The sequence below is a fragment of the Mandrillus leucophaeus genome, unplaced genomic scaffold, assembly GCF_000951045.1.
Source record: "Mandrillus leucophaeus isolate KB7577 unplaced genomic scaffold, Mleu.le_1.0 Scaffold78, whole genome shotgun sequence".
Lineage (NCBI taxonomy): Eukaryota > Metazoa > Chordata > Mammalia > Primates > Cercopithecidae > Mandrillus > Mandrillus leucophaeus.
This window is the reverse complement of record NW_012108474.1, coordinates 1,766,738-1,780,303: the sequence shown is the minus strand read 5'-3', so window position 1 is coordinate 1,780,303 and position 13,566 is coordinate 1,766,738. Positions and strand designations below refer to the sequence as shown.

The 13,566-nt window shown below is 61.7% G+C and overlaps 2 protein-coding genes across 3 annotated transcripts in view; one reads left to right on the top strand and one right to left on the bottom strand.

Annotated features, from left to right (window-relative positions):
• TMEM204 (transmembrane protein 204) overlaps window positions 1–11,391 on the bottom strand; it is a 29,639-nt gene extending 18,248 nt beyond the window's left edge. The window contains exons 1-2 of one of the 2 annotated variants that reach the window (XM_011966936.1): window positions 11,283–11,391; window positions 5,525–6,153 (exon numbers count right to left, since the gene is read on the bottom strand). In XM_011966936.1, the coding sequence (XP_011822326.1) occupies window positions 5,525–5,804 (280 nt within the window). In that variant the 5' untranslated portion in view covers window positions 5,805–6,153; window positions 11,283–11,391. Of the gene's footprint in view, window positions 1–5,524; window positions 6,523–11,282 lie in introns of those variants that run through there. The other variant, XM_011966935.1, reaches the window with a different exon arrangement.
• The window catches only part of IFT140 (intraflagellar transport 140), a 115,834-nt gene that overhangs the window by 84,565 nt on the left and 17,703 nt on the right, over window positions 1–13,566 (top strand). The window contains exon 20 of the mRNA XM_011966937.1: window positions 13,162–13,339. Within this exon, the coding sequence (XP_011822327.1) occupies window positions 13,162–13,339 (178 nt within the window). The remainder of the gene's footprint in view (window positions 1–13,161; window positions 13,340–13,566) is intronic.

Sequence of the window (13,566 nt, the reverse complement as noted above, 5' to 3'; positions counted from 1 at the left end):
GCCCCCATCCTACCCACTGTATTTCAGGCTGCTTCCCTCCGCAGCACCCCCTCCTGTCACTCAGGGCGGAGGGAGCTCTCCTTCCTGGGTGCCAGGCTTTTCCAGCGTGCCCGCTACAGCCTGGGCGGCACCCCCAGCCCTGAGGCCTCCAGGGCATGAGGGCACTGCACAGGAAGTGGAGGCATGGAGGACCCTGGGGCACGGGGGCCCCCAGGCTGCTAAGGAGTCTGAGCAGCTGGTACGTGGCACCATGAGCCTTCCGCCAGCAAGGGGGAGAGCCAAACGTGCTGCCAGCCCGTGGACAGGCGGGCACTACTGACAGGGCAGTGGGAAGCGGCAGCGGCTTCTCACTCATTTTTCTCGCAGCAAAACAGACGCCCCAGTGAGCGTCGCTGCCACGTAACTGAGAGCTCACGTTCTTTCATCTTCAAAGTAACTGCAGAGTTAGAAACCATAGCACTCCCGCAAGGTTCTCTCAAAAGAAGAAACAGACGCGGGGGCTGAGAGCCAGCCTGGTGGCCAAGGGTCCCCCGTAGGGAGAGCGGGAAAGCCTGGCAGCAGGTGAGGATCTAGCTCAGCGTGGGCACAGGCAGCCGTGGGGCCAGAGTGCTTGGAGGAAGGGGCAGAGCCCAGAGCACTGGAAATGCCAGAGGACGGCAGAGATGTGCTTGACCTCAACCTGGCACCGTGTGGCTTGCTGAGGCCTGAGGCGTGGGGTGGCATTGGCACTGTGTGGCTTGCTGGGGCCCAAGGCATGGGGCGACGTTGGCACCGTGTGGCTTAGTGAGGTCTGAGGTGTGGGGCAATGTTGGTACTGTGCGACTTGGTGAGGCCCAAGGCGAGGGGCGGCGTGGCACTGTGCAGCTTGGTGAGGCCTGAGGTGTGGGGTGCCTTTGCCCTGGGTTTCTTACCTGCCCCAGGGCCTCTGCAGGTGGGACCAGCAGGAGCCAGGGTTTAGGCAGACACTGCCCCGGCAGACTGGCAGGACTTTCCTGACTGCTCCCGCGGGCTCCACAGCCAGCCCCGACCAGTGACCATGTGCAGCCTGCAGGGACCGGAATGAGGCCTGCATTTTGAGGGCATCCTGTCGACGCGTTAGGGATGTGTGTGAGCTCTGGAGGCCCCTTCCAGCGGGATCTGTGGCACGGTGCTGTGCCATCTTTGCTCTTAACTGTCTTGGCAATGCTTTCCGTCCAGAAGCCTCTGCTTCTCTAAACATTGCAAAATGAGGGAGGCACTAAAACATCAAGCAGGTTATGTTTGAGAGTGCAGCAGCTCAGATTCCTGGCCCAGGGCTCTGAGCTCTGCCGTGGAGGGGAGGAAAGACCGGAATGAAGGGGGAGGAGGGGTACAGGGCTGCCCCGGGAGGGGCATAGCCCGGAATGGCATGACCGAGGTGGGCCTGAGCACGAGGCACAGCTGCACGCGTAGTTGTGAGGCTGAGTGACCGAGGCTCCTGGGAGCTGGGCATGTGCAGACGCACCCCTGACCTGTCCTCCCGCCCTCAGCCCCTGGCCTCCCAGCCTTCCTTCCTGGCAGCCCCAGGCACACAGCCCTGTGCCACACACCATGGCAGGGGCTCTGTGCAGCAACCACGCCCCACAAGCCACTGTGCAGCCTCCGAGTCCCCAGGGTACGTGGCTCACCACAGCGGTACCCACAGACCCACCGCCCTGCCAGGAAGGAGGCACTCCTGACCGAGCCTTCCTGTCTGAGCCACGCTCCCGCCTGCCCCAAGAAAGCTGTTTAGAGCTGCCGTTCACAGCTCGGGCGTGTTACAGGTTCCTGTGGTGCTGCCTGTGTGTGTGGCCCCACGTGGTGGCCTCTGACTTTCAAAGATGTTGGTGAGAACGTGGTTCATCTGGGTCCTGGCTGAGCAGGGTTGAAGCCCGGGAGCTCTGTCCTCCAGCTGTACTCAGGCAGGGTCTCACGTGCCCATTTGATGTGTGGCGGGGCGTGCGTGGTGACGGAGACACGTGGAGCCACCGGAGAGAGGGGTGGGGCTCCCCTTTAGCGCCAGGCTCCAGCTCACCTGCATCAAGATTCAATCATACTGTCATCTGTTCCCGAGCCACCTTGTTGCAGATGCCTGACAGAACGCTCGAAACACAGAGCGAAGAAGTAAATGTCCAACACGAGACGAAGTGAGGAGCAGAAATTGAGACCCGCGCTGGATATGGCCTGTGAGGTGGACCTCAGGCCTCCCTGGTCCCCCAAGCTCTCACAGGGAAAGACAGCCCCTGATCCGCAATGAAAGTCCCACTCACCACAGGCCACAGAACACCCCAGGCAGGGGCACAGGAGGGCCTGAACCTGGATGAAGTCGAGACCAGGCCCCTCTGCCCTGGGTCCAGCCCTGTTTGCCCTGACCAGAGTTCAGGATGTCCGGGGCGCATCTCCCATCCCTCAGGCAGGCCCCTGCTGATGTTTGCAAGTGACAAGCGCTGGATGATTTTGACTCTGTGTGTTCCATGGGGTAGGGCCTCGGGACACAGAGCCATCCGGAGACATCCACGCGGACCTCAGCGACATCCAGAAACCCTGAGGATGGCCTGGCCTGCGTGAGGAGACACGCGGTGTGACGTTGCCTTCCCTGGCTTGTGTGAGGAGACACGCGGTGTGACGTTGCCTTCCCTGGCCTGCGTGAGGCGACACGCGGTGTGACGTTGCCTTCCCTGGCTTGTGTGAGGAGACACGCGGTGTGACGTTGCCTTCCCTGGCCTGCGTGAGGAGACACGCGGTGTGACGTTGCCTTCCCTGGCTTGTGTGAGGAGACACGCGGTGTGACGTTGCCTTCCCTGGCCTGCGTGAGGCGACACGCGGTGTGACGTTGCCTTCCCTGGCGTGTGTGAGGCGACACGCGGTGTGACGTTGCCTTCCCTGGCTTGCCCCACCCCAACCCTAGACTGGTTCTCGGGATGGAATTGTGAGCAAAGCAGCACCCAGCCTCACAGCACAGAGGGTCGCAGCCCATCATGCGTGCTGGGTGATTTTACAAGGAACGCTGGCCGAGGCATGAAGGAAGATGCTAGGAGCTGGCCGGACTCAGTGGGGTGGCCAGGCTGGAGCTGCTGCCCCTCGCCAGGGCTTACTTCCAGGCCCACCTAGGTTATGGGCAGGATTTTGCAGGCTTGACGTGCGGCGGTGGCAGGTAGCGGCCCCTCGCCAGGTTGGGGACACGGGTGCACGTGAGTGGGGGCAGCAAATGTTGCTGGGCTGTGTGGACAGAGGGGCCACCCCGTAGGAGAACAGCACGTGGGCTTGGAGAGGTGGGCACCAGTGCAGATGGACGTTGGTGAAGGAGAAGGCGAGAGAGGCAGGAGGAAGACACCAGCACGGCCAAGGGAGACGCTGGGTGCGTCCCTGTCTTGGGGCCTTGGGGGATGTGGTGGCTGCACTCCAGCCTGGGTGACAGAGCAAGACTCCGTCTCAAAATAAATTTAAAAATGAAAGAAAAGTTACCCATCGAGCCTGTTCCTTTTCCTGAACTGAGTCTCGTTCACACGGAGCTTCCGTGACGCTTCCCTCATGTGGACAAACCTTCGCTGCTCAGGTTCGCTGAGGCTCAGCCACCTGCAGATGCCGTACGAGTTGCAGGAGGATGTTGTAAATATTGTCCAAGGGGCTGACCAGGGCTCAGGGAGGAGCAGTAGACGCAGGCAGGTGAGCAGGAGGCTGTCCAGGGGGCTCTGTGAGGGGATCGTGTGTCCTGCTGGCCTGAGGTGACCAGGCCTAAGCAAGTGGACAGCCGGGGACCTGGGACAGATGCAAACGACGCCCCAGAGGCTACACGCGGCCCTGTGACTGGAGGAATGCAAGAGGTAGCAACAGGGAGGGGCGCCAAGGCTCCCAACTTCCCTGAGACTGGGCTGCCTGGGCCACATGTGGGTGTTGGTGGCAGCAGTTAGGAGGCCTGGAGGTGCGGAGCTGCAGCCAAGGGCTGGCAGGGAACTCCCTCCCCTGGTGGGGGGTGCTCTGTGGGCTGGATGCCAGTGAGGGTCCCAAAGCACACGAACACCCGGCCCCACCTCCAGGGCCTGCGAAACCGCTGCCCCCGTGAGAGGCTCGGCACAGTCTCGGGGCTGCAGCTCCTTCAGCAGAGCAGGCAGAGTCTGGAAGAAGGGCGCCTGGCCAGAGTCATGCAGAGACCCAAGTCTCGGGCTTTCCATAAGACACCGGGTTCTGAGAGCCGGTAGAAGCTTTGAAGTTATTCATGGGCTTTGATCTTTTTAAAAGACGGCTGTTGGTCCCTGCTGGTGAAGGACGTGAGAGGAGGTGCCCTGTCCAGGCTGTGCAGCGCAGCTGAGGGCCTTCGAGTGGACAGAAGGGCGTTGAATTCCCTCGTGGGACCTCATCCTAGCCACATGGCTTCTGCAAAGCCTCAGTTTCTTTGCCTGCGAAATGGGGATGACATTCCCCGCTGAGGGTTCTGAGTGCGGCAGGTTGAGGGTGGAGCTGTGTGGTTGAGGCACATGTGGTATGTGTTACCCCAGGACTCCGGGACTCCCTCCAGAGCCTAGAGCAGAGGCACTGCCTCAGAGACCAGAATTGTCTTCAGAGCAGAAGGTGCGTCCAACCCTGAGCCTGGGACGCTCTGCAGCAGAGACTGGGGTGTCTGCGAGTCAAAACCTTGCCGGCAGTTTTAGAGAGTTGGCCTTTGGGAGACTTGCGTCCCCAGGCCGTGACTTCTGAGATGACCGTGACTGTAAGCGCCTTCCTATGTATGCAGCCCCACACCTGCCACTCAAACCCCACAGTGTGGTGGCATCTTTCTGAGCCCCTTCCTCTCCCCTGCAACCACTCAGCATCCCTGTCCCCTTCCGAGTATCCCGGCCTCCCTGTCCATCTCCTTTCCAGTGTCCCATCTGAAACCCATCCCTGGGGATCTCCTTCTGCCGCTCTCCGCCTCAAAGACCCCAACAACTGTGAGAACAAAGCCAGAACTCACCCGTGCATTTTTAAACTTCTGTTTATTTTACTCATTTCTTGTTCATTTTACTCACGAGTAAAGAAACGGTATTTTTTTTTTTAATTTTTAGAGACAGGGTCTCTTACTATGTTGGCTAGGTTGGTCTTGAACTCTTGGCCTCAAGCAATCCTCTTGCCTCGGCCTCCCAAAGTGCTAGGATTACAGACGTGAGCCACCGCGCCCAGCCATAATAATTGTTTTCAACCAAGGAAAAAATGCCTTTCCTTGATTTGATTAATATACCCGTCTCTTAACTATGCGTAACTGCAGAAAGGCCACCCAAATGCCTGAGATGAATTCCTGTGTAAAAGAGCTGGAGGCAGATTCTGCACTGAGCAGGAGGGGTGTGTGGGGCTGCCTCTGGCCAGGGAGAGGGGGCTGTGGGGCCTGGTTCCCTGGGAGACCCAGTGCCCGCTCCTGCCTGTCCAGAGGCCACGCTTGGGGCAGAGCAGGGGCCAGGCCTCCCCACCCACTCACCAGGTCCGCGCCTGGCGTCTCCTGTGTGCCCTCGAGCCTCGGCCACGCTGAAGGCATCAGGAAAACAAGTGGACTTACGTTTGACGGTGCCTCGGGACTCCTGGAAGCCGGCCGCCTCAGAGCCCCAGCCCAGCGCCTCACAGTCACGTGCGTCCACCAGGCTGGCCCTGGCCCCAGGGCTCAGCCCTCCCCGGGCCCTGTCCACCAGCCAGCAGGACCTCCACAGCCCCACGCTGCGCCTGCGCCCGTCCTCCAGCGTCTGGCACACCCAGTTGGAGGTGAAGGCCGCCACGTTGTTGAGGATGAGTGAGACTAGGGCCAGCAGCACGGCCACAGCCACAAGTCTCTGCACAGTCATCGCTGTCGCCAGTGCCGCCACTTATCCGGAGAAAGCCAAGTCCCAGTCCACAGCCGCACGTCCAGGGTCCAGGGAGAGCCGACGCTGCTAGGGGTGGCTAGAGGACATCACCGCTCATCCTCGGGGTGGCGCGGGCGGAGGCCCATGGGCCGGTCCAGGTGAGCCGCCTCTCGGCCCGGCCTTATCCTCCTTCCTGCACCTGGAGCAGGGCCAGGCCTGTGCTGAAGCCGCTCGCCTCGGGGCCCATCCCAGGGAGGAGAGGGTGGGCAGCAGCAAGAACCCAGGGCCGGGAGTGCGCCGTCTTCCTGGGAAGCGGAGGCCGGCCTGCGCCGTGCGTGCCTCTTCTCGCCTGCAGCAGTGGAAAACAGAGTCACTCGGGAGGCCGGCAGCAGTGGGAGTCGAGCCCGGGCCACGCTTCTTAGCACCGGCCCGCCGTGAGCACCAGGCTCCAGGCAGGGTGACCAGCGTGGAGCGGGTTCACAGCTCCTCTCTACCGCCTGGGCCCCTGTGCAGATGCCTCTAGGGCAGTTGGCTGGTCCTGGAAAGCGAGTGGCTGCCGCAGGGACGCCCGTGTACGCGGAGCTCGCCTTCCCTGGCTCTCAGCAGAGAGGAAATGGTTGTTTTTGAGGCTGTTTTTGGTGAGCCGGAGGGCGTAGCCAACCGCAACAAATAGCGGCCCTGCCGCGGCAGCCAGACACCAACAGGATGTGCTTCCTGATGGGAAAGGCCGGGAGACTTCTGAGGCCCTGCTCCAGGCCCACCCCCTGCTGCCCCTCCCCACCTTCCTGTCCCAGAGGACAGGCCAGGGATGCCGGGCGCGGGCCAGACCCCTTGTCTCGCCTGTTGCTTTTGAGCCTGGTGGCCCCCGGGGCCTGGAGGCCCATGGGTACTGGGGGACTGTTGCCTACCCTGGGGACTTCACACCCCCCAGCCATCCAGTTGCCCCCGGGACCATAGATACCCCCAGGACCATAGGTACCTCTCCCCCACCCCCGTGTTCCCAGCACCATAGGTACCACAGCCGTCCCCCACTCCCACACCCGTGTTCCCAGGACCATAGGTACCACAGGCCTCCCCCCGCCCCCATGTTCCAAGCCTGCCCCCATCACGGAATGCTGCCCTCAAAAGGGGGGCAGATATCACAGGATTGCTGGGAAGGGGAGAGACCCGTGTGCCTGGAGGGAGCAAGTTCACCCAGACCTGCGGGGCCAGGGACCTGTACTTGGAGGACCTCGGGACCAGGTCATTCTTAGGTGGCAAGAAGGGTAGGATTCTGGATATGCCAGGTGGGGCTCTCAGTGGGGCCTGGGACAGGGCGAATGTCACGTGGGGCCTGGGCCACCTCTGCTATTGATGGGAACGGTCACCCCCCACAGCTGGGGATGGGACTAGGCAGGTCACCTTGTAAGTGGTCAGGCTCTCACGCAGAGCTTATGCTGCCAGAGAGCTCGGAAGCGTCTTCATCTATTCTGCTCAGAATTATTCTGCCCTGCTGGGCAGACACCGCGAGAGGGTCTCATACTCTGTCCCGTCTCCGGAGACCCCAAACCCGGCATGGGATTCCCACCCCACCCAGGCTCCAAAGCTTCGTGAACGCAGGTGTCCCACATCCATGCAAACCGTTCACGGGCACACGCCCAAGACAGTGCTGGGACAGAGAGTCCTGTTCCCAGCCCATGGTAACAGCAGAACTTTGACCGTTTCCTGTCCGTGCACTGCCCGTGCGTGGGGCCCTGGCTCAGGGCAGTTCCGAGAGCTGCCATTTCCTGGGAGCAGTCTCGGTTCACAGGTTGGCGTGTGGCTCTGTATATCCACAGGTGAAGCAGCGTTCCCCACACACGCCCCGTGTCTGTTCCAGAAAGGCAGCAGCTCCGTCCTCTCCAGCCCGTGGTGCGTGCTGGGTCCTGAGACACGTTTCTCCACTCACTTCCTCAGGGACTTTGCCTGTGGTGGGATTTTCCCCGGGGGTTCGCTGCAGATGCGTCCGTCGGGTTTCTGCTTTCCCTTCTTCCTTGGCTTGTGCCCAGGGAAAAGTTGCTGTTTCTGTTTCTGTTCTTGGCCCCCGGAACCTGATGGGGCATGCGGGGCACGTTGGTGCTGGCAGCCTCCACTCTCCTGGGTGGCTCAGAAGGCCCTGGGGGGATGTCCCCAACCCTTCCTGCCTGTACCCTGCTCCTGGGAGGTGGACGGGGGGTGCCGTGTCTCAAACACTCAGTGTTCCCAAGCACACAGTGCAGAACGGTGCCTTGAAAGGAAAGTTTCCCAAAAGTTTCCATGGGGGAAGAATTTATTTCCTCCTTAATTAACTAAACCATTTATCTTTCGGGAGTCTTCAAATGGCTAACCTCCAACGAAAAGCCAGTGCTGGGTTTCAGAGCCCAGAGGACACATTTGATTGTCTCAGCGGCCCCCTCTGGTCCTTTCCTCAGGTTGAGTGGGGAGGAGGCCACGGCCATGCTCCCACACGGCGGCAGCACCCCCGGAGGTCCTGGTTCGCAGAGGCCAGCATCGGCCCCGCCCTCCTGGCACTTCTGGGGTGCTCCAGGTCCCTGTGCCCTCGGCCATCACGCTGCTTCTAACCCCTGGCGCTATGGGAGGCTGGGTGCAGGAGGGCGGAAGGCCTGGGAGTAGCATTTAAGAGCGACCCTCCTGGGAGGATCTGTGGCTCTCGGGGGTGACTCCCACTAAGGGGACTCGCAGCTGGGCCGTGGGCTTCCCCCCAGCCCATCATGCCCTCCTGCTCTCCCTGTTGCTTGGGGTCTTGGTCGCGGTGGAGTCCCACTGCCCCCTCCCGCACGTGTGTCTGCGGCTCCCAAACCCAACAGAGCGGGAGCCCTAGCACAGAACAAGGACGCGGAGGGAGGGGGTGGCCTCAGCAGGCGCGATCGTCAAGCCGCTGTTCCGCCAGCCGCCCTCATCCTGACACAGGGTGGTCTCAGCAGAGCTTCTGCAGGGCCCTTTGAAGGCTGCGTCCCTGCTGCCCATCTGCTTCTGGTTCCAGCGCCTTGCGGGGCTGATGAAGTGCAGATGTGGGTGACTCCACAGACTGGCCGGGACAACAGGAAATTCTCAAGACTTGGATGGGAACTAAGAGGGTGTTTACTTCTTGGAATTTATGTCAGATGCACAAACCCCAGAACCCCACACCGGAGTCGAGGTTGTCCCGAGAGCCCTGGCCGGCCGTTCTAGAGAGGAGGCAGGAATCACACGGGGCTGGTGCCTTGCTGGGGGCCAGAGCAGGAGGCTGGCTGTGGAAGGAGCTTGCAGAGAGTGCCTGGGTCTGGACGTTTCTGGCGGGTCTGCGACCGCCCTTCCCATGGGTTTTCCCAGCAGCCTCGGCCTGGCAGGCAGGGGACTGTGGGAGGGTGTGTCCAGCTTCCACTGGCAGCCGCACGTCCAGCACATGCTTCTCCAAGCCCCACGTGGTGCAGACTTAATGCCTGGGACAGGGCACATGGAAGTGCAGGCATCTGGTGGTGTGTTGGCTGGGTCCTCGGTCACACATGGGTCCTGGGAGCCAGAGCAAAGCCAAGGCTGACCTGTGGGTTCTCTCCCGCTCCCACAGGCGGCCTCCACATGGGGGAGACGGGGCGCTTAGAGCACAGGGGAGCCCGGCTGAGCCCCAAGTCGGCTGCCAGTTTCCTCTGCTTGTTTGTGATTTTCCACCGCAATTGGATGTGGACAGAAGGAACCAGTTGTTTTCAGGACAAGGGAGAGGAAAGGAGCCACACCTGGCAGGTAAAGGCAGGTCCCAGCCCTGTCCAGCCCCACACCTGGGCCTGGGGACAGGATGTGCACAAACAGAAGATTTTTTAAAGATTCCAGTTGTGGGCCGGGCGCGGTGGCTCATGCCTGAATCCCAGCACTTTGGTAGACCAAGGTGAGCAGATCACAAGGTCAAGAGATCGAGACCATCCTGGACAACATGATGAAACCCGTCTCTACTAGAAATACAAAAATTAGCTGGGTGTGGTGGTGCGTGCCTGTTGTCCCAACTACTCAGGAGGCTGAGGCAGGAGAATTGCTCGGGAGGCAGAGGTTGCAGTGAGCTGAGGTCGTGCCACCGCACTCCAGCCTGGTGACAGAGTGAGACCCCGTCTCAAAGAAAAAAAAAAGATTCCAGTCGTGAAATCTTTTGGGACAGGAGAATAAAAAAGACTGCATGTCTCACAACGTGCTGTTTATGAAGCAGCCATCACGCCTCACGCACTGAGGCCCCAGTGCCACCACCAGCCAGGTGTTAGAGAAATGAGGAGTCTGGGAGGAGCCACACCTTCCCTCCGGTCTGTAGAACTGACTGAAGCCTTGCGGTGAGAACACAATGTTTCTTTTCAGATTCGGATGTGACCCCTGCACTCCACGTGCATCATTAGCTGATGGGCGAGGCCCAGCAGCATTTGGGGGAGCCCTGGACCCCCAGTCTTGAAGCATGTCTCAGCATGGGGAAGCTGTGTCTGAGCCGTTTATAAACCAGTTTTACACCCATGGGTCCTTCCCCGTGGACTTACCCAGGACCTCAGGATGGAGGAGGAAGACAAGCCTTGGTTTTCTGCTGTTTCAGTGTGAAGATGTGACTTCTTGCCTGGAGCTCTGGAGGACCGAGGGCAGCACAGTCTAGGGGTAGGTGGGGTGGGTGCTCAGGCCTCTCCTGTGCTGCTGTTGGTGGCAGGAGTTCTGAAGCCAAAAGACTGAGGAGCGCGAATCGGAGATCAGGACGCTGCTGCCTGGGGCACCTCCCTGAGGTCCCACGCGCCCGGCGTCACCTTCACCACAGTGCCAACCGAGTGGGTGCACCCAGGCGCTGCGAGGAGCCCCACGCGAGGCCATCAGAGGACACGCATGTTTTACACCCATGGGTCTAAATGGCAGTGGCAGGGAGGCAGGCTCACTTCCCAGCCCCCCGGACGCTTGGCACCCCCATGAGGACCTGGCCCATGGGTTTGGACACACCATCTCCTGGCTCCAGGCATGACTGTGCCACGCAGCAGGGGCCCTGGGCTGAGCTGGCACTTGTTGCCACATAAACCTACGAGCAGGGGCTGCCTGGGCCGGTTGCTGCTAAGACACACGCACCTCCCCACCCTGCGTCCCTGGGTGGTGGAACACATCCATGGAATTCACCCAAGTACATGTAAAACCAGGCACAAAGTACCCGCCGGCTTTCAGGAGTGGGCACCTGGGTATGCAGCGTTGCAGCCACAGGCACCACCACAGGGCCTGTCCCAGGAACCCGCCTCCAGCCCCCAGACTCAGACGCAAGTGCGCTGAACCTGCCCGGGGCTGCCATCTCGGAGCCATTTGCCCTGTGATTCCGTGAGAGCCGGGGAACCCGAGATGTGGGTAGCCCACACCTCCTGGAGACAGAGGCACCATGGTGGGACTGGGCTCCCTGGATGTCCTCCTGGGCCCCTCCTCCTCACGGAGGCAGGGCCATTAGGAAAATGCCCGACTGCACGCACCCCAGCCCCTCTTACTCACCAGGACAGTGGGCTCGGGGCTCTGTGGGCATCTGGTCCCTCCAGTCCTAAGAGTGGCCTGTGGCTGTGCCAGCAGGGAGGCTGCAGGGCTGCTGCCCTGCCGAGACTGTGGGCTGGGCTGAGGCTTATCTGCAGGGAGCAGCCTGGAATGCGAGGGTGGGCGTGGGTGGGGATGCTCCGAGGCCACTCGCGGGGTGTGCTGCCTGTGCTTGTGGGAGTATGTGCGTGTGTGCGCATGTGTGTGTTCCTGCGTGTGTGTGCACATGCACGTGCATCCGTGTGTGCGTGTGCATCTGTGTGTGCGTGTGCGTGCATGTGTGTGCGTGTGTGTGCATCCATGTGCATGTGTGCGCGTCCGTGTGTGCGTGTGTACGTGGCTTTGGGGGGCTTGCAGGGGAGGTGCATGTGGGAGAGGAGAGAGATTCAGGAAGTGACCAGTGCGTCCTCTGCCTGTCCCTGCTCGGTGACCACACTGAGCTGTGGCTTGGAACAGGACCTTTGTCCGAGGCCCTGAGCCCACGTCGGGGCTGAGGCCGCAGGCCAGCCCGGCCCCAAGGGCCCTTGCCGGGGGGTCTCCCTGAATGGCCTTGGACCCACCTCCCGCCCAGCCCCACCAGGTGGCCTGGCTGAGTGCCCCCCTCACATGCGGACACACAGTTGTCATGCAGCGTCGTATCCCCCCAGGGTGGCCATCATCAGCCTTTGCCTTCCTTCCCCGGAGCCGACACAAACCAAGGCCTCAGTCATTTCTGGTCCTGCCTGGATCAGTGCCAGCAGGGGAAGAAGGCAGGAAGCCTCACGAAGAGGCGGGGGGCCGGGCGCGGTGGCTCATGCCTGTCATCCCAGCACTGTGGGAGGCCAAGGCAGGTGGATCACTTGAGCTCAGAAGTTCGAGACCAGCCTGGGCAACATGGCGAAACCCCGTCTCTACAAAAAATACGAAAAATTAGCCGGGCGTGGTAGCCCACACCTGTGGTCCCAGTATTTGGGAGCCTGAGGTGGGAGGATTGCTTGAACCCAGGAGGTCGAGGCTGGAGTGAGCTGTGATTGTACCACTGCACTGCAGCCCTGGGCAACAGAGGGAGACCCTGTCTTAAACAACCAAAAAACCCAAAGAGGCAGGGTGACTTCCACCACCCCTGCACCTGTGCCCTGACGCAGCTGCCTGCTCGGCACCCTGTTCCTTCACACACACAAAACTCACTGCCCGAGAGTGGGGCACAGGGCTGGGGTGGAAGGTGCTGTCCCCTGTGTCCCACTGATCAGCCCGTCTGCAGGCCTGCCCCCAGGGCCCTCTGCTCGGCAGACCTCCAGGGCTCTGCAGAACCCTGCATGGGCTGGGTCACCTCTCCTGGGGAGACAGGCCTGGCTGTTCCAGGGCTGAGTCAGGGTCTGGGCCCTGCACCCCATCCCCCAGGCTCCACCCTGTGGCTGCCAGACTGTCAGGTGAGGGCCCCTGCTGTGCAGGGCTGGTTTACCAGGGGTCCTGCAGTCCCGGGCCCAGGTGAGAGCAGGAGGCTCTGTCTCAGAACAGGTCCTGTGTGTGCAAGCAACACAGGAAGGCCACGTTTCCTGATCAGACAGCCGCTTAGAGCAGGGGAAAAGGAGGAGGAGCTTGGTGACCTGCATAAGGGGTCCTTCTGTCTCTTAGTGGGACCCGGTCCCTGCCTCTTGGGGTTGGAGAGGCCGTGGGACTCATGACAGGCACCTCTCTGCATGGCCTGCAGTCTTGCCCAGGGACAGAGCTGATGGGTAAGGCCCCTCCTCATGCCCCTTTGGTGGCTGTGCCTGATGACTGCTTGCCCCAAGAGAAGGGGCCGTAGGGCCAGGGGGCCCTGAGGTGCTGGGCAGGAGCCTCACAGACCGCCATCTGCCCGCAGTGAGGCCGTCTGGGAGAACATGGCGCGCATGTGCGTGAAGACCCAGCGGCTGGATGTGGCCAAGGTGTGCCTGGGGAACATGGGCCACGCCCGCGGGGCCCGAGCGCTGCGCGAGGCAGAGCGGGAGCCGGAGCTGGAGGCCCGCGTGGCCGTGCTGGCCACACAGCTGGGCATGCTGGTGAGGGGCGCCCCATGGGGTGGGTGGGAAGGCACCACGCCTACCACAGCCACTGCCCCCTGGGGAAGGAGGAGGCACGCCCACCGGCCTGAGCCTGCCGTGTTGAGGGCAGAGCCAAGAGGCATGGCCCAGGAGAGCTGGGCAGACTGCGGCGGTGGAGGTGAGGCGGGTGGAGGTGAGGCGGGTGGAGGTGAGGCGGGTTGAGGTGAGGCGGGTGGAGGTGAGGC